Source organism: Lepisosteus oculatus, chromosome 4 (genome assembly GCF_040954835.1).
Source record: "Lepisosteus oculatus isolate fLepOcu1 chromosome 4, fLepOcu1.hap2, whole genome shotgun sequence".
Taxonomy (NCBI): domain Eukaryota; kingdom Metazoa; phylum Chordata; class Actinopteri; order Semionotiformes; family Lepisosteidae; genus Lepisosteus; species Lepisosteus oculatus.
Window position 1 is genome coordinate 9,715,349 of NC_090699.1, and position 22,746 is coordinate 9,738,094.

General features: G+C 46.3%; 1 protein-coding gene and 1 long non-coding RNA gene across 8 annotated transcripts; one reads left to right on the forward strand and one right to left on the reverse strand.

The window, feature by feature from the left end:
* Positions 1-219: 219 nt before the first annotated feature.
* LOC107077266 (L-asparaginase 1-like) lies at positions 220-22,491 on the reverse strand. 7 transcript variants are annotated; one of them, XM_015346125.2, is made up of 11 exons: positions 20,329-22,491; positions 16,939-17,032; positions 14,630-14,756; positions 10,564-10,599; positions 10,069-10,164; positions 7,056-7,182; positions 5,667-5,782; positions 4,401-4,580; positions 3,325-3,435; positions 1,943-1,990; positions 220-912 (listed from the first exon to the last, which is right to left on the reverse strand). In XM_015346125.2, the coding sequence occupies exons 1-11, from the start codon at positions 20,417-20,419 to the stop codon at positions 817-819; spliced, it is 1,122 nt and encodes a 373-aa protein (XP_015201611.2). In that variant the 5' UTR covers positions 20,420-22,491; the 3' UTR covers positions 220-816. The 7 variants fall into 7 exon arrangements, 5 of the variants coding, with proteins under 5 accessions (XP_015201611.2, XP_015201609.2, XP_015201612.2 ...); XM_015346123.2 differs by having other exon boundaries at positions 10,564-10,689; XM_015346126.2 differs by lacking the exon at positions 10,564-10,599.
* LOC138238326 (uncharacterized) lies at positions 10,641-17,370 on the forward strand. The gene is made up of 3 exons (XR_011189381.1): positions 10,641-10,725; positions 16,170-16,295; positions 16,975-17,370. It is a non-coding gene; the product is annotated as an uncharacterized lncRNA (long non-coding RNA).
* Positions 22,492-22,746: the final 255 nt, after the last annotated feature.

Sequence of the window (22,746 nt, forward strand, 5' to 3'; positions counted from 1 at the left end):
GCGAGAGGTGATGGGACCTAATTCTCTTTCTAAGAGTTTTCCTGCAATGCATGACATAACGAGAGAGCACTGTATTGCTGCATTGAAGGAACACAAAAGGGTGAAGTCAAGTATTTCAGAAAGAAAAATGTGCAATTCGAAATAATGAAAAGGAAATAAATAATGCCCTTATTATGCGGTATATTTTCTTTTTAACCAAGAAAGAAAACAACAACAGGCCAAAGAAAGACAAAGGTCTGTATTAAGTTGTATTAGCAAAGAAAGGAATGCATACAAAACTATAGTTTTAAATCTGATATACAGATAGACAGAGTCATTGGTTTAATAACTAATGGTTTTGTCCCCACTGAGGGCAGGAAAACCAGCAAGGATGAAATAAGGATTTTTTCTTCCTGGTGAGAAAAGCTACAGCTCATTTTACAGTAGTAAAAACCCAGCAGACTCACACAGTGGGGAGACAGACATTTAAGAGAAATGCAGACAAACATCTGTAGAGCACTTGCATTCGTCAGTCTGAAGCCGTTCTTCTGAGGATTAAGCACATGATAATAGGATGGGAGATCACAGAATATCCTTTTATATTAAAGAAAAAAAAGGATAGGGGACACACTGAGTGTGGGAGATTGTGCTGGCTTTGGGAGACAGGCTTGACAGGGAATCTGATGATAATGAACAGACACAGCAGGACAGGAGGGAGAAGGTGACATGATCAATCCAGACTGCACTAGGCCAGTTCATTGGAAACGTTAACGACAGCCGGTGCTCTTCGGGCAGACTCTGCTGAGGTGCCGATCTGAAGTTAAAGGCAGTGGTGTGTTATTCTGGGTCACAGCTGAGCATCTTTTCCCACAGGAGGCAGGCGGCGGGGAGGTCCTCTGGGCTTGCTACTACACGTCGGTCAGCGGTGGGGTCCTGCAGAGAAAGAGAAGGGGAAGAAAACGAGCTCACAGTCAGTAGAAACATCCTGAACCGCGGGCCTCGAGCTTTGGGCTTGGGGGGGGCTCCTCATCCTCTGTCGGATTCCCCAGGTGTCGTCCAATCAGCGGTTCAACTTACTTCCTAATTACAAGGGTGTGAATGAAAGCGGTTGATATAAGTAAGCTCTATCGGGGAGTGGGTGAGAAATGGATCTAGGGCTTCAGAGGATCCAGGTGGAAGATGTGTTGTCCTCTGTGTCTGTGAGGCTCTGGCAGAGGGGAATCTGACTTTTTTTTTTATTTCTGGGGGGAAAAAAAAACAATGTGAACAATTTCAGACAGTACAACCACTTGGCACTTGGGTGGCAATTAGGAAGTGTTAATACACATGACCAGCTGAGCTGAGTCTGCCCCCCCGAGTCCTCATGTCAATTCATTTATACAGTGCCTTTGGAGGTGAAGATCCTTTACAAAGCACCGTAGGCAGAAATCAGACGGCATGGTAGCGCAGTGGTTAACATTGCTGCCTTGCAATTCTGGACCCTGGGGGTGGAATTTGGTGTGGAGTTTGCATGTTCTCCCCTTGTTCACGTGGGTTACCTCCCACAAACCAAAGCCATGCTGGAGGGTTGATTGGCTTCTGGGAAAGCTAGTCCTGGTGCGAGTGTGAGTGTGTCTGTGCCTATACTCGTGTCTGTCTGCCATGTGATGCACTGGTTCTCACACAGGGTGTACCCTGCCTTGTGCCTGTTGCTTGCTGGGATAGACTCTGGCTCCCCCCTGACCCTGAGCTGCAAGAAATGATTAAAAACTGGATGGATGTCATTGAAATCAGTTCATTTACAGCAGCGTAAGAAAACAGACTTGACTGTCTGCAGAGGTGTTTTGAATATTTTCCGTGATTCCCTTTTTGTTTTTTGTTTCCTGTAGTGGATTCTTTTTTTGTGTGCAAGCAATTCCCTGTCTGCCAATCTTTCCTATCCCCTATAGGGGGCGCTGTTGACAAAGCCTTGGCTTTCTCTCACCTTTTTCTCACTGACAGTCATCTCTCCACAGATACTCTTCTGCATTATCTGGAAAGAAACACGCACAGTGCACAGTGATCTGCAGACGGCAAGGCGAGCAGTGCCTGAAACGCAGAGATCAGAGCGGTGCTGCTCTTCTCTCTGGCCCTGCTCAAACTCACAAGGCAATGCGCTGGGCCAAGATCAGATGAGTGCCATGGTCAGCCAGCAGCTCTATCAGCCTGGCTAACAGCTGGATGTGAGGTCTCCTGGGAAAGCTCAGGGCGCTCATTCTGTGGTCTGTGTGGGTGCAAGGGCCCCTGTATAGTGATGGGGACACGTTGATGTAAAACAGAAACAGCACTGTCCTTCAGATGACACATAAGAGTGAGGTCCTGACTCTCTGTGGGTGAAAAATCCCAAGGTGTTTCTCGAAAAGAGTAGGGGTGTTACCCCAGTGTCCTGGCCAAATTTCTCCCCTGGTCTTTACCAATCGTAGCCTCCTAATAATCCCCCTCTCTGAACTGGCTTCATCACTCTGTTCTCCTCCCCACTGAGAGCTGGTGTGTAGTCAGAGTACTGGCGCACTAAGGCTGCCATAGTCATTCAGGTCTGGCTACACACTGGTGGTGGTGGAGGGGATCCCCATTACCTGTAAAACGTTTTGAGTGGAGTGTCCAGAAAAGTGTTATGTAAGTGTAAGGAATTATTATTGTAACGCATACGGCCAACATTACAGGTTGTGCGAGCCGGCTTGCCAGCACGGTGACATCACCGACCTACCCTGTGAGTAGCAGGGACCTCAGCTGCTGAGCTGAGGGGAGATCTCCCTTTAGCTGAGCTGGCTGGTTCCCTGTTGAGTGACACTAGAGGCCTGGGTTTGAGTCCCCAGCAGTGGGGTGCTGACCTGAGGTGGCAGTGATACCCACGTGAACCCAAAAGTGCTACAGTATTATTATTATTGCTGTTACTGTTGTTGTGGATAAGAGAACAAGTCGGTGTCTTTAGCAAATGCTCTGGCCTGAGTCAGAAACAGACTGACTGCTGTGACCACCTCTGGCTCCCCCTACTGGGCTGACCTGAAACTCGATTTGAGCCCAGGCAGAGTCTGTACCCTCATGCAATATGGCCAGCAATAACAAGGAAGGCAGATGAAGTAACAACAGCAGTACATAGGAAACACAGGTGAGTATTAAGCTTGCTTGTGTGGATGTGTGATGGTGTGTGTGGATGAGATGTGGCTTCTCGAGAGGTCCTGAGAAGATCACATAGAACTGTAAGACCATAGCAAAGCGAATACAGAGGCCAGGATTTACAGTTAACAATACAGCATCAAAGACCAAAATGACCAAGTTCTCTTACCACAGTAAACGTTCCATTCACAAATGGGTGACGCTACTGACCTTCTTGCGCTCCTCTGGAATTTTGGTCACTTGCAGGCACCACAGCATCTTGGTCAGCGCAGCTTCAGAGGTGATGTCAAACCCAGACAGCACACCTGCCTTCTCCAGACCCTGGGGGACAGAAACAGAGGGGTGGACACAGGGACTGAGAGGGAGAATGTCACAATTGTAGTCCCTCCCCCTTAAGGGCGCTCCGGCTCTTTCACTTTTGAGTTGATTTTGTGCACCTGCTCCCCATTCCTGCCTCCCTATAAGAGCCAGACTGGGATCTCAAGTGTCTGGTCCCGTTCCCCCCTTTTCCCCCTGAGCCTCCACCGGATCCCACTCCGGTTTTTAATCCTGTTTGTCCTCGTCTCGGATGGACAGACCAGCTTTGGACTTTTTGCCTCGTCTTGGATTTCCCGTTGGACTCTGTTTTGGATTGTTTGCCCCGGACTCACCCCCCAGAACACCTGCGCACTATGGACACGCCCCCTGTTTTCATTCCCGACTCCTGCATGCTTTTTTCCCCGTGTTTTCCTCACTCATCCCCGGATTGTGTCGTCTTCACAGGGTCCTGAAAGAACGCTTCGTTACAGAGAAGTGTAACACAGCGATAGAGAAATAGAGGAAAGAGACACATGGACAAAGAGAGGAGTTAATAGAGAGAGAGTAACAGAGGACACAGAACTATGGACAAGGAGGGGAAGAATTAATACACACAAAGAAATAGAGGACACAGACACATGAGACACATGTAGAAAGGGGGAGAGGGGCTAATACTAAGAGAGAGAAACAGGAGGGTGGACACAGAATCCTGGTGGTGAAAGAGGAGTAAATACACGGAGTACAGAGTAAGAAAAACAGACACAGGCCAAGGAACAGAGAGAGAAGATCAATACAGACACAGAGATTCGGGACAGGGCTGTTTACACAGACGCACTGTGAGAGAACACGGAGATTACACGGAGACAGAATCATGGACCAGCGGGGGATGGATAAAGACACAGGGACAGTGGAAGTTTGGACACTGAGACAGGGACAGTGAGAGAGAAGGGTTGACACGGAAGCTGGTGAGAGACAGCTGGGAGTCGTACCGTTCCAGTCTCGTAGATGGGGCGCACGGAGCCCTTGTAGACCTGCGTGCAGTTGAGGATGAGGACCCCTCTGTCCGTCGCTGCTTTCAGGGCGTCGATGAACCAGTCATCGTCCGGGGCGTTCCCACTACCGTAAGTCTCCAGAATCACCCCTCCGTCGCCAGCCAGCACACTTTTCACCTGCAGCGCAGACTGACTTACTCTACAGCACCTGGACTGTCCTACACTACAGTACACCCGTTCATCTTAACCCGCTATGAAAGATCTGTGTGAACTCGGGCTAAAGCAAGCAGAAATGATGGTTGATGACTCCTCTCATCCAGGATGCTGTTTTAAAAATTCACCTCGGGAAGATGCTACTGGTTGAGCAAAACAAAACTGGCACCAGAACAGTTTCTTGACCTTGCTTAAGCAGAACACACGAACACGGGTGAGGTGTGTGTATATAACTGTGGACCTGTGCATGTTCTTCGAGTGAAGTGGTACATATATTATTGAAGTCTGTCAATAATACAGGACACAGGTGGTTTCCTGGATGAGAGGAGTCATCGACTATCATTTCTGCTCTCTTCTTTGGGAATTATTTAATATTATTGAAGTTGTTCGAGCAGGGAGCTGCCTAAGCTGCAAAGGAACAGGTAAAGGTTTATTCCATGTTGAAAGGAAAAGAAATTAAACACAAAGTTTCGGCAAGGAATAAACCATCACCTATTTATTATTATTATTATTTGCTGTTTTATAATGCACTGTGCACATTTTGAGAAAGTGTTTTCTATTGTACTGTACACGACCCAAGAGAACAGCACAAATTGGTATCCCAATGTAGATGTACGTAAGGCCAATAAACTCTCTCTCTCTTTCTACGTCTTTGCACCAAAACACCAGACCAAATCCTCCATGCATGTAGTGTGCTTGACAAATAAAGTGATTCTGAGGCTGACATTGTTCCACTCATGCCCAGTATTACTGTACAACACTGACGTGTGGAACAGTACTGGCTTAACACTAACGTCTTGCCCTCTAAACTGTGACACACCCACCTTCCAGCGCAATGACCCCAGAAAGTGACAGCAACAGGACAGCTCGTTATGTCCTCCATGTCATATAAACAGGGACTTGCATCTTCGATGGGGAGTTATTTCCAGTATCGGGAGACAAATCCCAAACCGGAGTGCAACATCTGGACAGCAGGGACAGAGGGAGGAAGCAGAGGGAATAACTTCTGGAAGAGGGACAACAGTGTGGGACTCGAGCTCTGACACTCACATAGGACTTCTGGATCCCGGGGAACAGATGCAGGACCCTGACGTCGAAACTCTTGACCTTCAGAGGGGTGAGTGGCTGAGAAGATTCCACGCAGTCCAATGGGGGTTTGGCATTTACTGTAACGCAGACACAAGAGCCCAGAGGGAGAAGACCAGGGGTTGCCAGTGGAAGCACTCAGCTGCTGATATAAGACAGCGTCGACCTGCACAGACCCTCGCTGACATCCCCCCATCTGTGTTCTAACCTCTTCTAACAATTCAATGACTGGGGGGTCACTGGAGCCTATCCTGGCCAGCCACAGGCACAAGACAGGGATCACCCTGGACAGGACGCTAGTCCAGCACAGGGCACACACACACAAAGACTCACAATCTCACACCAGGGCCAGTTTTCCCAAAAGCCAATTAACCCACCAGCCTGTCTTTGGACTGGGGGAGGAAATCGGGGCAGTTGGAGGAAACCCACATGAACATAGGGAGAACACGCAAAGTCCACACAGACAGCTCCCCAGGTCTGGCATTGAACCTGGGGCCCCAGCACTAAGAGGCAGCAATGCCAACTGCTGTGCCCTTCGCTGATACTCCCCAAGGAAACGGACAATCTCTTTCTTTCCCGGGAGCATGGGGAGAGCAGTTTTGGAAACACTTCTCATGCTCCCTGAATAAACGTCACCACGACACCCCTGGTGTCTACTTCCTCAGTTTGTAAAGTAACTTATAAATGCCAAAAACACCACTTCCACCACAAACTCCAAAATGCTGATCTATTTGGCCGGACTAGATGGTACCCACTAGACCCTGAAGCAAACAGACAAATACACCTGCAAAGGAACAGATAAAAGGTTATTCCACGCTGAATAGAAAAGAGCTATGGAGCCTTCTTCAGGTGTGAGGGAGAGAAGAAAACCGTCAGTAGATGAAGCAGGGGAGAACAGAAGCCGGGAGTGGAGAGGAGGCAGGAGCAGGAGAGGAGCAGAATCAACACAGACAGGGGGTGTGAAGTCGCGAGAGAGCTGAAGAGAGGAGTGAAGTCAAAACCTAATAATCCCCATCTCTGAACTGGCTTCATCACTCTGTTCTCCTCCCCACTGAGAGCTGGCATGTGACGAGAGCACTGGTGCATCATCCAGGTGGGGGCTGCACACTGGTGGTGGTAGTGGGATTCCCCATTACCTGTAAAGTGCTTTGAGTGGAGTGTCCAAAAAAGCGCTATATAAGTGTAAGCAATTATTAATTATTATTAATTAATTAAAAACCTGCAGATGAATAGAGAGGATTAGAAGGAAACGAGCCTGTCGTGGAGAGAAGGGGGAAGGTGTCGTCCTAGTTTCAGGATCATTTTGGTTTTTCCAAAAGCCACACGCCGGCAGGAAGAAACGGGCGAGCTCACCCTTGATGGTGACCCCCATCTCCACCAGGGGCTCGGCGTTCGGGGAGCTGAAGGCGTCGAAGGAATCACAGTCGTACTTGGTCACGCGGTTCCCTCTGAAGAGCTTGTGGTTGAACAACACGGACACCTGGGATTGGGCAGGGAAATCCATCTTGCCGACATCAATCAAGCAATCAAGGTTTATCAAGGCACGAACAGAACAGCATACAGCAGTGTTGTTGGCAAAGAAATGCTTTATCCGCAAGCTCGTTAAGAGTGACAGAAGAGTAGATGGACAGACGTTTATAGGGATTATGTTAAGATTAGGATACAATAAATTATACAATTGCAATTTACAATCCGTTTTACATATTGTGCGAAAGTAACACAAAGAGATATGGTAGGATATGAGGTATTTAGCACTGTTCATATGTGTCCTGAGAGTGCAAAGTGAGGGAAGGGTGGTATTCAAGTATTGAAGGTATTCCAGTACTGTAGGTTGCCATTCGCCAGCGGCTGTTTGGGTAACAGCAGGTGTCTGCTGTGGTCGGCTGTTTAGCAGTCTTATTGCCTGGGAGAAGAAGCTGTTTCGAAGCCTGTTGGTCTTGGTCTGTATACTTCAGTATTGTTTTCTGGATGGTAGTGGAGAGAACAAGTTCCCTGAGGACAGACCTGGCCTTCTTGTTGGGTTCATCTAACAGAGTAGATATCCTCGATGTTCGGTAGCGCAGCCGGTAGTGTTTTGAGCCAGTTTCACCTCCCTCTGGAGTGCCTTGTGCTCTCGGGCGGAGCGGTGACCGTACCAGGCAGTGATGCAGCCGGTTAGGATGCTTTCAGTGGTGCACCTGTAGAAGTTGGAAAGGACGTGTGACGGCATGCCGAACTTCTTTAGTCTACGGAGAAAGAATAGGTGCTGCCGTGCTGTCTTGGCTACGAGATTGGTGTAGGTGGTCCAGGTTAGATCGTCTGTGATGCTGACGCCTAGGAATTTGAAACTATTGACCGTCTCCACTGCGGACCCACTGATGTGAATGGGTGCGTGGTATGTTCCTCGACGCTTCCTGTAGCCCACGATCAACTCCTTAGTTTTGCTGATGTTCAGAGAGAGGTTGTTGTCCTGACACCATGCTGTCAGCGTTTCTACCTCCTCCCTGTACGCGGACTCATTACCGTTCGTGATCAAGCCGATGATCGTTGTATCGTCCGCAACCTCAATGCTGGAGTTTGTTTTGTTCCTGGCGACGCAGTCGTGGGTGAATAGAGTAGAGGAAAGGGCTGAGCACAGCCTTGATGCAGGTGTTCAGAATCAAGGTGGAATATGTATTTGTGCCTACTCTCAGCACCTGCGGTAGGCCAATCAGAAAGTCCAGGATCCAAATGCAGAGAGCGGAGATTAGTCCCAGGTCCCGGAGCTTGGTGATAAGCCTTGAGGGTACGATGGTGTTGAATGCTGAGCTGTTATCAACAAACAGCATTCTCACATACGTTCCTTTCTTATCCAGGTGTGAGAGGGCAGTGGCGATGGCATCTTCAGATGATCTGTTTCATCGGTATGCAAATTGCAGTGGGTCCAAGGTGTCAGGCAGTGAAGAGGTGATGTGTGCTTTGATCAGCCGCTCGAAGCATTTCATGATGACTGATGTGAGTGCAACAGGGCGGTGATAATTCAGACAGCTGACTCTGGTTTTCTTGGAGATCGGGACAATGGTGGTTTTCTTGAAGCAAGAGGTGATTGTGCATTGAGTATGGGAGAGATTAAACATGTCCCTGAAGATGTCTGCCAGTTTGACCTACACAGACCTCCAGGACATGACCAGGGATAGCGCTGGGGCCAGGAGCCTTGCGTGGATTAGTCTTTCTAAAGACTTTGTACAATTCAGCTTGGGAGAGACAGTGGGTATTCCCCCTGGTTTACTGGGATTTCCTTCGCTGGGTCTGTGTTATGAACTTTGAACCGTGCGTAAAATGAGTTTTGTTTCGTAGTCTGTGATGGTGCGGATCCCGATCCATATTCCGAGTGTCCCGGTGAGAGTGCGATTCCAGTTTTACCCTGTAGTTATATTCGGCTTTTCCGAGATCGGATCTGGATTTTCTGTATGTGTCCTTGTCTCCAGAGTTGAAGGCGGATGTCCTTGCTCTGAGTTTAGCTTGTACTTCGCCATTTACCCACGGTTTTTGATTTGGGTATGTGCGAACAGTGATCCTGGGGACAACATCTTCTATGCATTTGCTTATGTAGCCAGTAGTACTATTAGTCCAGGTTAATGTCATTCCCCGCAGCTTCGCGAAAAATCCGCCAGTCAGTGATGCCACAGCATGTACGGTAGACATATTTTGGCTCTTGTAGAGCACATTGTATTTAATGTTTCTGGAGAACGATTTATATTGTCTCATATTTCAACTACATGGAGAAGTACTGTATGTGATATACTATGAGAAACTATAAGCCTGCCAAATCTATCTAGTCAGTATTTAACTGGTAACCCTGCTTTGTGTTCAATGGGTTTGAAGACGTTGATACACACTTCAAACTCCATGTGGAGTATTAATATGTAGGTGGCGGAAGATCGGTGTGCCTGCTGTTTTTTTTTAGGTTCCATCTAAGCTCTTTGATAATCACTCTTGCCAGCAGATCTTGTTACTTGGTCGTCTGGCTTGTTGAGGCATTGTTGACCTTTTCTCTGCTCGCTAGAAAATTCAAACCCATGACTAAGTACGGGACTGGAACACAGACCGGGAGGACACCGGATGAAGCTGCAGAGATAGAAGCCACCTTCCACATTCCACAACACTGCAAGGCGTTGAGAACAGGATCCCATGTCAAGACGTGAGGACACTCTTTAAAGTGCAGTTTCTGTTCACTTAAATCATTTCTATCTTTTAGACTGGTTTACTCATTTTATGGATTTTATAGAGCTCAGACAAATAAGCACCATTTGCATTATTCTCGAAAAAGCCTTTGCATCGTCTAGGGTGAAAGATCAGAAGACGGACAGATGGGAAGAGTTTGTAGGGCATAGATTATGCCTCTCACCAGCTGCAGCGCGGGGTCCTGACAGTAGCAGCCGGCGATCATCAGTGCCCCCAGGATGTTGTCCACAGCATCACTGCGCGGCTCAAACAGAGACCTCTGTCCAGATCACACACAGACACACACACAGGACACAGTTAGTGAGCCAGACAGAAGTCCTGGCTCTGCAGTATTACTGACCTCACAGAGGAACCTGCTCCAAACTCCAGAATTACAGAACAGCAGTAACTTTTAACGGTCTTTCATTTTCAATTCATTCCAGAAATAACATATAAACACCAACGTGTTCCTCCATTAACAATTTCTCACTCACTGGAAGTCCGAGACTAGATGGGACTAGAAGTCCCCTACTATGTCCAACCTCCTTCTCAAAAATCCCTACAAACAAATATGCTCAAAATGCCTAGATAATATTGACAATGACCTTTGAACTCTGTTACAGTGAGAACTTGCAAGCAATTATCTTCAGTACTTCGAAGAGAAAAGGAGGCCTCGTACCTGGGCTCCTGTGACCACCACTGGCTTCTTCAGCCCCTGCAGCAGGAAGGACAGAGCGGAGGAGGTGTAGGCCAGAGTGTCCGTGCCGTGGAGGAGGACAAACCCATGATACTTACTTGCATTTTCCTAGAGGAGAGAAGACTCCTAGGAGAGTCCACCTAGGTAAGTACACACTCTGACACCTGCTACAGTACAGTGCATGAGGGGAGCAGTTTCTCTAGTCAGAGCAGTGCACAAGAGAGAGACAGCAGTGACACTAGTAGTGTCTACAGTACAGTCAGGTGTGACAGTGTGTGTGTGTTGGGGAGTTCAGGGTGAGTGTGAGAGGAGGGACAGTAGTGACACTAGTAGTGTCTACAGCACAGTCAGGTGTGACAGTGTGTGTGTGCTGGTGAGTTCAGGGTGAGTGTGAGAGGAGAGGGACAGCAGTGACAATAGTAGTGTCTACAGTACAGTCAGGTGTGACAGTGTGTGTGTGTTCTGGTGAGTTCAGGGTGAGTGTGAGAGGAGAGGGACAGCAGTGACACTAGTAGTGTCTGCAATACAGTCAGGTGTGACAGTGTGTGTGCTGGTGAGTTCAGGGCAATATTTAGGCAATATCTAGCACAAATCACAGCTCAATTACTGATGAATCACTGCAACTGTGGACTTCCGGTTAGGATGTGGACAGGAATGGCAGCGTAATACAATTTTGTAATTAAAACAAAGTTTTTTGTTCATTACGTTTGAAAAATAATAACTATGGCTGAAGGGGCTGTCAGGAGAAGCAGGAGAAAACTACCAACCGTGGAAAATATCAGAACTGCCAGTTCTGACCGCAGTCAGAGCAGCTCAGCAAGTTCTGAGCAGGATGGCGCAGACGCCAGTCTTCAGAAAATATTATACGAACTTGGAGACTTCAGACGGGACAATAAACAGCGGCTTACAGATATTAAACAGGAGTTGAGCAAGGTTAATAAGAGACTGGATAAGGCAGAGGGATGGATCGAAGAAGTGGAAGCAAGGGTCTTAACAACAGAAACTGTGATAAAGAAACTCTTGCAACGGCAAACTACTTTGGAAACAAAATTAACAGACCAGGAAGGAAGATTGCACAGAGAAAACATTCGAATTTACAGAATTCCAGAAGAATCAGAGGGAAGTGCATGGTCACCCTCCTTGAAAATCTGCTGAGGGGGGAACTTGATTTACCGAAGGAGGTAGAACTGAGAATTGAAAGGGCGCATAGAGCGTTAGCGCTGAGGCCCAGAGGCCCTGACGCCAAACAGCGCTCCATTCTTAAGCTACAAAATGAAAGAGGAAGTGTTACATAAAGCTTGGCAAAGGAAAGAACTTTTCCATAATAACAAACGATTTTACGCGGATCATGATTACCGCCCCCCCCCCCAACAGTACTCAAAAACCGTATGGAATATTCTGAGGTAAAAAAGATGCTGAAATCGCAGAAAATAACATTTCAGACTCCATTTCCAGCGAGGCTACAGGTGTTCTATGAAGGCGGCACCTGCCTATACCATTCGGCAGCAGAAGCCACAAAGGACATAGCAGAGCGGGGACTTAAAGTACGAGTTATACCGCCAGCGCCTGCACTGGAAGAAGAAATCGAGCGACTGTTTACTTGGCAGAAGGCTGGCAGACGAGGTGGCCCTTGAAAAGACCAGTCCTCGAAACAGCTAGGAGAAACTACAGAGTTTCAGGCAGGGATCCCCCTCGCAAGGTTGAAGAAAATGGATACAGTAAGTTGTTAAAAGTCGGCCGGGATTGAATTGTTTAGTTGTTTTGTTTTTTTTAATAAGTTTCCTGCGAGGTTTAAGAGAATTCATCAATGTCGGGATAGATATCTGGTGATCACGACTGGAGTGGCTTTTTTTATTTTTCTGGTTACCCTCGTTTTTCGTTTTATAATAAGTTTTGGAATTGCCATCACGCCGCCTGCTCAGGGGCCCTCCTCCAGAGGAGAAGGAAGACTTCCCTAACAGGCTTTCTTTTTTTTAAAGAGAAGCCCATACAGGGTTTGGTTGAAAAGAACCCCACAGCTGGAAGAAAGTACTGTGAACGAGACGGAGATGGACACAGTTTTGTTTGAGATTGTTTGGTTCATGTTTTTGTTTATTGTTTTGTTTTTGTTTGTTTGTGATCCATTATGAGAGAAAATTGATTCTATCACCTCAGTTATCCCTAAGGAGGGGAAAAATGGATAAGATTATGGATCGTTCAGACCAATCTCAGTCCTTAATGTGGATTATAAAATTTATACAGCAATATGGGCTAAATGAATTGAAAAGATTCTCCTTCATTTGATACACTATGATCAAACAGGGTTTATTCAAGATAGACAAACCCATGATAACATTTGACGCACATTGCATATCATGAACCATATACAGCAATATAATTTAGAAATGTCTTTGATGAGCCTAGATGCTGAGAAAGCTTTTGACTCTGTGAGGTGGAAATACCTCTACAGGGTCTTACGTACAGTAGGTTTGGTTTTTGTGAAAATATCAAAGCTATTCAAACCTTATATTAAAGACCAACGACACTAATTAAAATAGTTATCTGATAGTATAACTTTTGAACGAGGGACTAGACAAGGCTGCCCTTTGTCTCCATTGCTTTTTGCTCTCTATATAAAGCCACTAGCCCAGTGGATAAGGCAAAATAAAAGGTATTTCTATACAAGAGAATGAGCTCAAGATAGCACTATACGCAGATTGTTTTGTTATATCTGGAGGATCCCACTAGTTCATTTCTAGAAGTAATGAAACTCTTAGATAGCTTTGGCTATCTAAAAGTAGCAAAACACTACTACTAAGCAGCAAAACACTACCACTACTAAGCCTGGCTTGCTGGCAAACACCACCTTAAGTGGGACCAAAGTTCAATAAGATATCTACAGTAGGAGTCTATTTACCAAAATATATTTCTGCTTTAGCAACAATTAATTATGGACCCCCTTATAATAATTAAAGTAGATATATTGAAATGGAACCTAATCCCCTTTATGAGTTTCAGTTCTAGAACTGAATCTGTAAAAATGAATCTATTGCCTTGATTACTCTTCCTATTTCAAGCTCTCCCTGTAGAAGTCTCTGAAAAACAATTTTCAGAATGGGATAAGATGATTTCTTGGTTTATTTGGCAGGGGAGAAAACCTAGAACTAGATTCAAAACATTGCAACTTTCAAAAGATAAAGGGGGTATGGTTTTACCAAATGTGAAAGATTATTTTTATGCATCTCAAGTTAAACCTCTCATTAATTCTTGTAATCCAGAATATCAAGCCAGATGGAAAGATATTGAATTATCCCTCGTAAATAGCCCCCCAATTCAGGCATTATTAGGTCATAGGAATTTAGACAAAATTACTGAAAAAATATTCAATCTATAGAAAAGGTTTCAACTAAGGACATGGAATACGATCACAAAAGAGTATAATTTAGGTGAGGCAGTAAAGATACTCAGATGGTGCTCCTATGATACAGAGTTTAAACCAAATAAATTGGATAATAGATTTAAAATTTGGATCACAAAAGGAATAACTGCATTTTGTAATATAATGGAGAAGAATCAGTTGCAAAGTTTTCAATATCTAAAGGAGAAACTTCTGAAGAGAGTTTTGCTGGAAAAACATTGTTCGATTTTTCATTACTCCGGGTCAGAAGGCGCACCATACTGAGGAAAACTCTAAGTGTTGGAGACAGTGTGGAAGCCAAGGTAATCATTGGCATATATTCTGGAACTGCCCTAAAATAAGGCTTTTCTGGAAGGAGTTGCATGAGAAACTATATTTGAAAGGAATGCACCCTTTACATTTGAGGCTTTATATTTTGGTAAACTGGATTTTGATTGGAGGGGAACTGATGAATACTTGTTCGGAATCCTTATATCAGCAGGGAAGTTAGCTAAAACAAAAAAAAGTGGATTCTCCCAGAATTACCAACAATGAATGGCTGGATTGAATATAAAAGGAAAAATATATAATGGAAAAAATAACATTTTCACTAAAATTCACCCAGCGCCTTACAATCACTCTGAAAAGTTAACAGTTTGTTAAAGGGGTTACCTGAATTTTGGAGGCGAATTTGTCCCAGAGCTCAGGAGTGATCTTGGAGGAGTCAATGGGCTTTTCCTCCTCCTCGACTTGGTAACGAACTTGAACCTTCCCAGGACACTCATTGGTGACCTTTTTCCTGTGTGGAGATGGTAGAGTGATGAAGATGATGATTATAACTTCTGTCTTCTCACCCTGCTGGAATAGACCGAGCGAGATGATGCTAATGAATCATTTACAAACCGTTCTTCAAAGGTGACCTCACTTTGTTGACCTCAACCAGGCTCACTGAGGTGGACACGGCACACACGATTTATGATATATGGCTGACAGCTCATCCTTCAGGTGGCCAGGTAATAGGATGCACTATGTTGGCATGCTGGAGGTTCAGTCCTGTTCTTCCTGGACTAATCTGTAGGACATCCTGTTTGACTATGCCAGTCTGTTTCATATGGTTCTCAAAACTGACAGATTCAGTTCAGGACTCCAGGCCAATCATGTTATTTCACTGATGAGCATTTGTGTAGGATTTTCGTGGTTTTATGTATTTATTTTTTTAGGCACGGTCAAGATGTTACAGTGCTTACTGGGTTTTCTATGTTTTTCGATGCGGCAGTGAATCAGGAATATAACATGAGTTATATTTGCATTTTCTGGTGTGCGTGGGAGTGCTATTCTAGTTCAAAGGGTCAGTATTGTTACTAATGGAGTGGTTATAAAAATAGAAATTCCCGAAAATACTGAAATCGATAATAAGAAATTAAAATAAATGATCCTAACAAAATTTGTAAAGACATGGCAAGGATATACCCGAGCGGTTGGTCTAATGAGAGGCACTTTAAATCTCAGGTCTCTGGCAGAGTTCTGGCAAAGAAGTAATAAATCAGGGAAATGGCGATAAACAAATATTTAATAACAATGGTACAACCTAATCAACATATAACATGCAAGTTACCCTATTTATAAACAAAACTCAGAGGCCTACGGCCTGACCAACCAGAAATACAGCAGACTGCTGCTGAGTATTCAGAAATTCTATCTGACACCTAAAAGGCCAACAAAAGAGATAAACCGGTGTACTAAATTATACAGACACAACCCAGAGCTAAATCTTTCTTCTTATAAATCCAGCTACTTCAAAGTGAATGGGACCCTATCTCTCTATTCTAAAAAATGCATACACCAACCAAGAGAGAACATTTTTAGCCCGAGAAATCCTTAAAAAAAGAAATCTGGGTTTCCTAAAATAACAGAATGGCAAGCTCTTGTAAAATAAGGTTCAGCTACAGTGTGGATTTTAAGGTTAATTCGAACATGGTCCTCTCGCCTGGCACACTACTCCTCCTCTCACCCTTGGTGTCTGCCTACCAGTCTTCTATCCTGGGTTTCTCACTGATGAAGACACTTAATGATTTATCAAGGAGTTGATTAGGGTAAACAAGAAGATTCATTTCAGTCTATGGTCTCTACAGATCTACAAACACCTCAGTCTTCTATCATCATATCAATGTTATGAGACATATAACTGAATCTTTCCTAATTCATATTTTAGAACACAACTACTGCAAGACTGCTCACTTGAAGCATTTGGTTTTGGTCTCGATTCTTTGGTTTGATTTTGGTCTGGCAGTGTGGGTCACAAAACACTTATGGGCTACCATTCCTCTCAGCTAGCCAGGTATGTGGAAATGGGTCTGTTTTTTTCATATTTCCTGAACTCAGTTTGCACTTAGTGTTTAAGCACTTGTTCTGTTGCTGTAGAGGCACTTAACATTTTTTTTTTTTACATTCTGTCTTCATCCTATTGATTATGCTATCCATTTGACATCCCTCATTTCAATCTCTCCTGCACTTCAAATTAATAGATTTTAAGAGCCTGATGGGATTATACCAACTGTTCCAAAAGGAACAAGATGTTATTCCTAGGATGTTAACAAAACTCTTCCTGGTGAGACAGAGCAAGGACCAGCTGACTGGACGATTAGAACTGCTTTATGCAGTGTCTATCCATGAAAAAATCCAAACCAATAACGGATCGATAATTTTTACATATCCCCCCTGCAAGCCCATAGAAACGAGTTTAAATTTGTTTCTCGAAGACTCGAAGATCATGCAATGGCAACTTGTGGGGTTAAATAGTATGTAGGGGATTGTTAATGGGTTAAATACCATGGATGTAAAACATCCATGTTTTTTTCTAACAAACTTTTTGAAAGCAATTTTGAACAACCAAATAATACCACAGTAAAATAAGGCACTTTTGAGAGTGATGATTTGAATCGCTCTTGCCACAATTCGTAAGCATGCTGATGTCATCTTACGGTAAAATAAACCAGCTCTTCTCCTCCTTTTCGAAGATTTCGGGATGTCTGCGGAATTCCTTGGAGAAGTCGCCTTTCTGTCCCGGCACATACCCTGGAACACAAGAACCATGCCCTTTGACCCCCTGGTTTTCAGTTCTCTGCTCTCCATCCACAGGACAGAGCGTGGGGAGGGGGCTGATTGGAAAGTCAACCCCCCTTCAGTCTTTACAAAGGGATCATCCGAGTGCCGGCAGTGAGGTGGCCTGGGATAACTCAGGGTCCAAAATGCAGACTTGGAAAGAAAGCAGAGCTGGACATACCAGTTGTTCTAACTAAATAAGAAACTCATCTGTTTTAGATGAGGGATGCAAGTTCTTTGGTCATGCCTGGATAACCGGATAAACTAAGAACGCCCAGCCGACAAGTGTGGGAGACCAGGAAACTAAATGAATCAGCTCTTGGTCTCTGGAAGTTGACCACGTGGACTGGCATGGTTATGTAATAAACCGGTTCTCGATGCTTCAGAATTCAGGTGGCTATTTCATTCCAACAATCTCTGCTGTGCAAGGAAAAAATTACACTAGATCACTTATTACCAAGTTACTGATTAGGCACACCGAGATCAAGGTTCCTCCATGTTTACACGTTTGTCATCAGGCACTGTTGGATTTAAACTTATGCTACAACACCACAGGCAAAAAAGGAAAATAACCGAATGGGGTCTGCTGCCAATGACGTCTTCATTCCCTCCTCCTCTTTCTTGGTCTTCTCGTCTTCTTCTCTTTTTAGGTAACCTGCCCTGCCTGCACCATTGCCTATCCATCACTGAGGTCATGTTTACAATGTGAGATACTGTCACACTCCCTCCCGCCAACACCGACTCTCCTCCTCCCGCACTGTCACACTCCCTCCCGCCAACACCGACTCTCCTCCTCCTGCACTGTCACACTCCCTCCCTCCGGCACGACTCTCCTCCTCCTGCACTGTCACACTCCCTCTCTCTCCAACACCGACTCTCCTCCTCCCGCACTGTCACACTCCCTCCCGCCAACACCGACTCTCCTCCTCCTGCACTGTCACACTCCCTCCCTCCGGCACGACTCTCCTCCTCCCGCACTGTCACACTCCCTCACCTCCGGCACGACTCTCCTCCTCCCGCTCTGTCACACTCTCTCTCTCCAACACCGACTCTCCTCCTCCCGCACTGTCACACTCTCTCCCTCCGGCACGACTCTCCTCCTCCCGCACTGTCACACTCCCTCACCTCCGGCACGACTCTCCTCCTCCCGCTCTGTCACACTCTCTCTCTCCAACACCGACTCTCCTCCTCCCGCACTGTCACACTCCCTCTCTCTCCAACACCGACTCTCCTCCTCCCGCACTGTCACACTCCCTCACCTCCGGCACGACTCTCCTCCTCCTGCACTGTCACACTCCCTCACCTCCGGCACGACTCTCCTCCTCCCGCACTGTCACACTCCCTCACCTCCGGCACGACTCTCCTCCTCCCGCACTGTCACACTCTTTCTCTCCAACACCGACTCTCTTCCTCCCGCACTGTCACACTCCCTCACCTTTGGCACGACTCTTCTCCTCCCGCACTGTCACACTCCCTCTCTCTCCAACACCGACTCTCCTCCTCCCGCACTGTCACACTCCCTCACCTCCGGCACGACTCTTCTCCTCCCGCTCTGTCACACTCCCTCTCTCTCCAACACCGACTCTCCTCCTCCTGCACTGTCACACTCCCTCCCTCCGGCACGACTCTCCTCCTCCTGCACTGTCACACTCCGTCACGACTCTCCTCCTCCTGCACTGTCACACTCTCTCTCTCTCCAACACCGACTCTCCTCCTCCCGCACTGTCACACTCCCTCCCTCCGGCACGACTATCCTCCTCCCGCACTGTCACACTCCCTCACTTCCGGCAGACTCTCCTCCTCCCGCGCTGTCACACACCCTCACCTCCGGCACGACTCTCCTCCTCCCGCACTGTCACACTCTCTCTCTCCAACACCGACTCTCCTCCTCCCGCACTGTCACACTCCCTCACCTCCGGCACGACTCTCCTCCTCCTGCACTGTCGCACTCTCTCTCTCCAACACCGACTCTCCTCCTCCCGCACTGTCACACTCTCTCTCTCCAACACCGACTCTCCTCCTCCCGCACTGTCACACTCCCTCACCTCCGGCACGACTCTCCTCCTCCTGCACTGTCAGACTCTCTCTCTCCAACACCGACTCTCCTCCTCCCGCACTGTCGCACTCCCTCACCTCCGGCACGACTATATCTCCTGGTTGTTTCAGCATGGACTGCTGGGCTCTGATCGCAGGAACCTCCTGGAATTCTTCCACGGTCTTAAACGGCAGATTTGAGAGACCTGCACGCATCCAGTTAACTTACACCCTGCTGAGCACGTAAGGACGAGTCAAACCCCTTACAGATTTAGAAATCGTGAATATATGCAGAGGTGTTACTGGACCAGAAGTATTAGAATTCATTTCTCCCAGTTTGAGAAACCCGATGAATAGGACAGGCAACGAGATGGCAGCACAACCATAACCAAGACGTGCCATAGCAAAAAGCAATGAGCTTTAATATCACATGATTTTTATAAACAGGGATTATTTGCCATCTTTTATGGGGAAAAAAATGTTTTTTTCTTGACTAATTGGAAACCCCCCACCTGTTAATCCACTCAGGCCTTTGCTACCAGCCTGCCTGGAGAACAGGAGGAGGGGGTGGCAGCTGAGATCAGGTCACTGTTCCCTCTGCAGCACACACAGCAGGCGGACCCCAGCCTGGAGGAGTGGCAAGACACTCAGGCAGAGACACGGACTGTGCCTTTCACACAAGCGCAGGACAGCCCCTCTCTGAGGGAAGATCTTGGAAATCATCTTAATAGTTAACAGGTAGCACGCCTGCCCACTGGACCAGAAACTTCAAACCAGTGGAACAGAGCAGAGACATTTTATTGTTCTTTTGCTGTAACAGGGATCTGTACATGGTAGACAATCTGAAAAAACAATCACTTATACCCACAGAAAAAGAGGAGGTATGCCATGAAAATAACAGCAGAACACAATCTTAACATCGAAAGGGGCTTCGTTTAATTTTGCCCAATGTTGATGTTTAAACGGCAGATTGAGGAAAAATCCCGCGGAATGAGGATACATAGCTGATCACAGAGCTGCGATCGTTCTGATCTATAAAATGGAAATACTGGACTGTCCTGCAGCATGGCAATGCTGGTCATTGCTTTGATGCACACATCACAATAATACAGCATATAGAACTCCTTCCCAGTGTCCTCTACATATTGACAGAAAAGCATTACAGTCCACCTTCAGCATGCCGTTCCACAACTGCCTACTGGATCGCTTAACAAGAACAGTGGCGTTACTCTTACCAGCCGACCCGGGCACCATGCCCACAGTGCCCCCGGTGTACAGGACCAACACCTTCTGGATCTGGGGAGCAGGACTCGGGGTCTCTGCCATCGTCCTGGCTGCAGTGAGGATGCCTGGAACCCGGCAACGCACACTGCCTCTCCTTCGGGAATGTGCCACTGTCAGCCTCACTCACCCCCCTCTCCTCCTCCTCCTCCCTACTGAGCAACACTTTCTGTTTCACTTTCACAGGACAATCTTCCTCAGTTTCTCGAGGCACTTTCACTGATTGTTCTATAGCCTCTGTTATCATAAGGGTGACACACACTCTGTTTCTGTATTGTGGATCGAGACACGACACTGGGAAATGTGCTGCTTCTTGAGATTAGCTGTACGTAATTATAGTCACATGTTTAATTGGCATTTTTATTTCCTTTTTTTTTTGGGGGGGGGGGGATTTAAAAAATCCATCTGACCCCCGATTGCAGGACAGGTTGAAGGCTCATATCTCCAGGTTGCTTCAGCATCGACTGCTGGGCTCTGATCGCAGGAACCTCCTGGAATTCTTCCACGGTCAAAAACAGCCGATTTGACAGACCTGCACGCAGCACCTGCACGCATCCAATTCACTTACACCCTGCTGAGCACGTAAGGATGAGTCAAACCCCTTACAGATTTAGAAATCGTGAATATATGCAGAGGTGTTACTGGACCAGAAGTATTAGAATTCATTTCTCCCAGTTTGAGAAACCCGATGAATAGGACAGGCAACGAGATGGCAGCACAACCATAGCCAAGACGTGCCATAGCAAAAAGCAATGAGCTTTAATAGCACATGATTTTTAGAAACAAGGATTATTTGCCATCTTTTATGGGAAAAAAATGTTTTTTTCTTGACTAATTGGAAACCCCCCACCTGTTAATCCACTCAGGCATTTGCTACCAGCCTGCCTGGAGAACAGGAGGTGGGGGTGGCAGCTGAGATCAGCTCATTGTTCCAGCAGCACACACAGCAGGTGGACCAGCTCTCAGTGGGGAGGAGAGCAGAGTGATGAAGCCAGTTCAGAGAGGGGGATTATTAGGAGGCCGTGATTGGTGAAGGTCAGGGGGAAATTTGGCCAGGACACCAGGGTTACACCCCTACTCTTTTCAAGAAACACCCTAGGATTTTTAATGATCACAGAGGGTCAGGACCTCGGTTTTATGTCTCATCTGAAGGACAGCGCCTGTTTACAGTATAGTGTTATAGTGACCCCGTCACTATCCATGACTGGGGTTGCCCTCCCATCCATCCAGGACATTCATGACAGAGGGTGCTCGAGGAAAGCTCTAAGTATCATCAAAGACCCCACACACCCCAGCTACAGACTGTATGACCCTCTGCCATCTGGAAAACGGTACCGGAGCATTCGGGCCCTGACTACCAGACTCAGAGATAGTTTTTACCCCCACACTATTAAACTCCCAGCCTCTCTCACTCTCACCTATGATCTGAACCTCCCAGTGCCTTCTTTCTTTCTTACCAAAAACTCACACATTGAAAATCTCTCTCTAACTGACATGTCAAAAAGCTCACTCCCCATAATTTCTATCCTTTTATTTAATTCTGTTGATGCATGTTTTTGCACATCTGATGTTGTTTTTGCACATTACCTGTTGTCTCTGTCTTTCTTTTATTATACAATTGTATTGTTGTTGTTTTTTTTTGTACTATGTATCGTCTGAGAGCTACAGTAGCTAAATAGCATTTTGTTTTACCATATACCTGTATATGAGTATAATGACGAACTTGAACTATACTGGGGCATTAGGACCCACACAGACCGCAGGTTGAGTGCCCCCTGCTGGCCCCACTAACACCTCTTCCAGCAGCAGCCTCAGCTTTCCCAGGAGTCTCCCATCCAGGTACTGACCAGGCTCACACCTGCTGAGCTCTTGTGGATTTCACGTTGTGAGTTGCAGGGCGGTATGGCTGCTGGCTATAAATAAAACGTCATGCATGGAGAATGTGTGTGATAGTCAAGAGATTCCAAGAGAATAGGAAAATATTGCGTGTGCTATTTAGTCAGGGTCACCGAGGAAGGGATAGAGAAGTACCTCCGACACATTTTTGAACGTTCAAAGTTAGAAAGCAGCAATTAAAATACTACTTCAGAAGATAGATTAGTCCCATTATGAGTTCAAGTAAACCATAACATGGAGAACTATAAGCAGACCACACTGGGAGTCCCAAGCAGGGACAATGGAACACAGAAGTCACAGTCCAGCTCAGTGAAGGTATGAGATGAGTTTTAATTTGTGCCGAAAAAGACCATTTCAGGACAACACTGAGAGAAGACACAAGGTGCATCCCCCCTCACTGTCCTGAACTCCAACAGTGTTACCAAGAGTTTTATAGTCCGACTACAGCCATGGTCACCCCATGTTATGACAATGAA

Bases quoted from the DNA above. Each gene is read 5' to 3' on its own strand.
- LOC107077266 (XM_015346123.2), bottom strand. From the start codon at position 20,419: ATGGCAGAGACCCCGAGTCCTGCTCCCCAGATCCAGAAGGTGTTGGTC. The intron at 14,757-16,938 runs GTAAGATGACAT...ATCTCCACACAG, and splicing joins AAGAGCTGGTTTATTTTACC to GAAAAAGGTCACCAATGAGT. The intron at 1,991-3,324 runs GTCAGTAGCGTC...GTTTCTTTCCAG, and splicing joins TTCCAGAGGAGCGCAAGAAG to ATAATGCAGAAGAGTATCTG.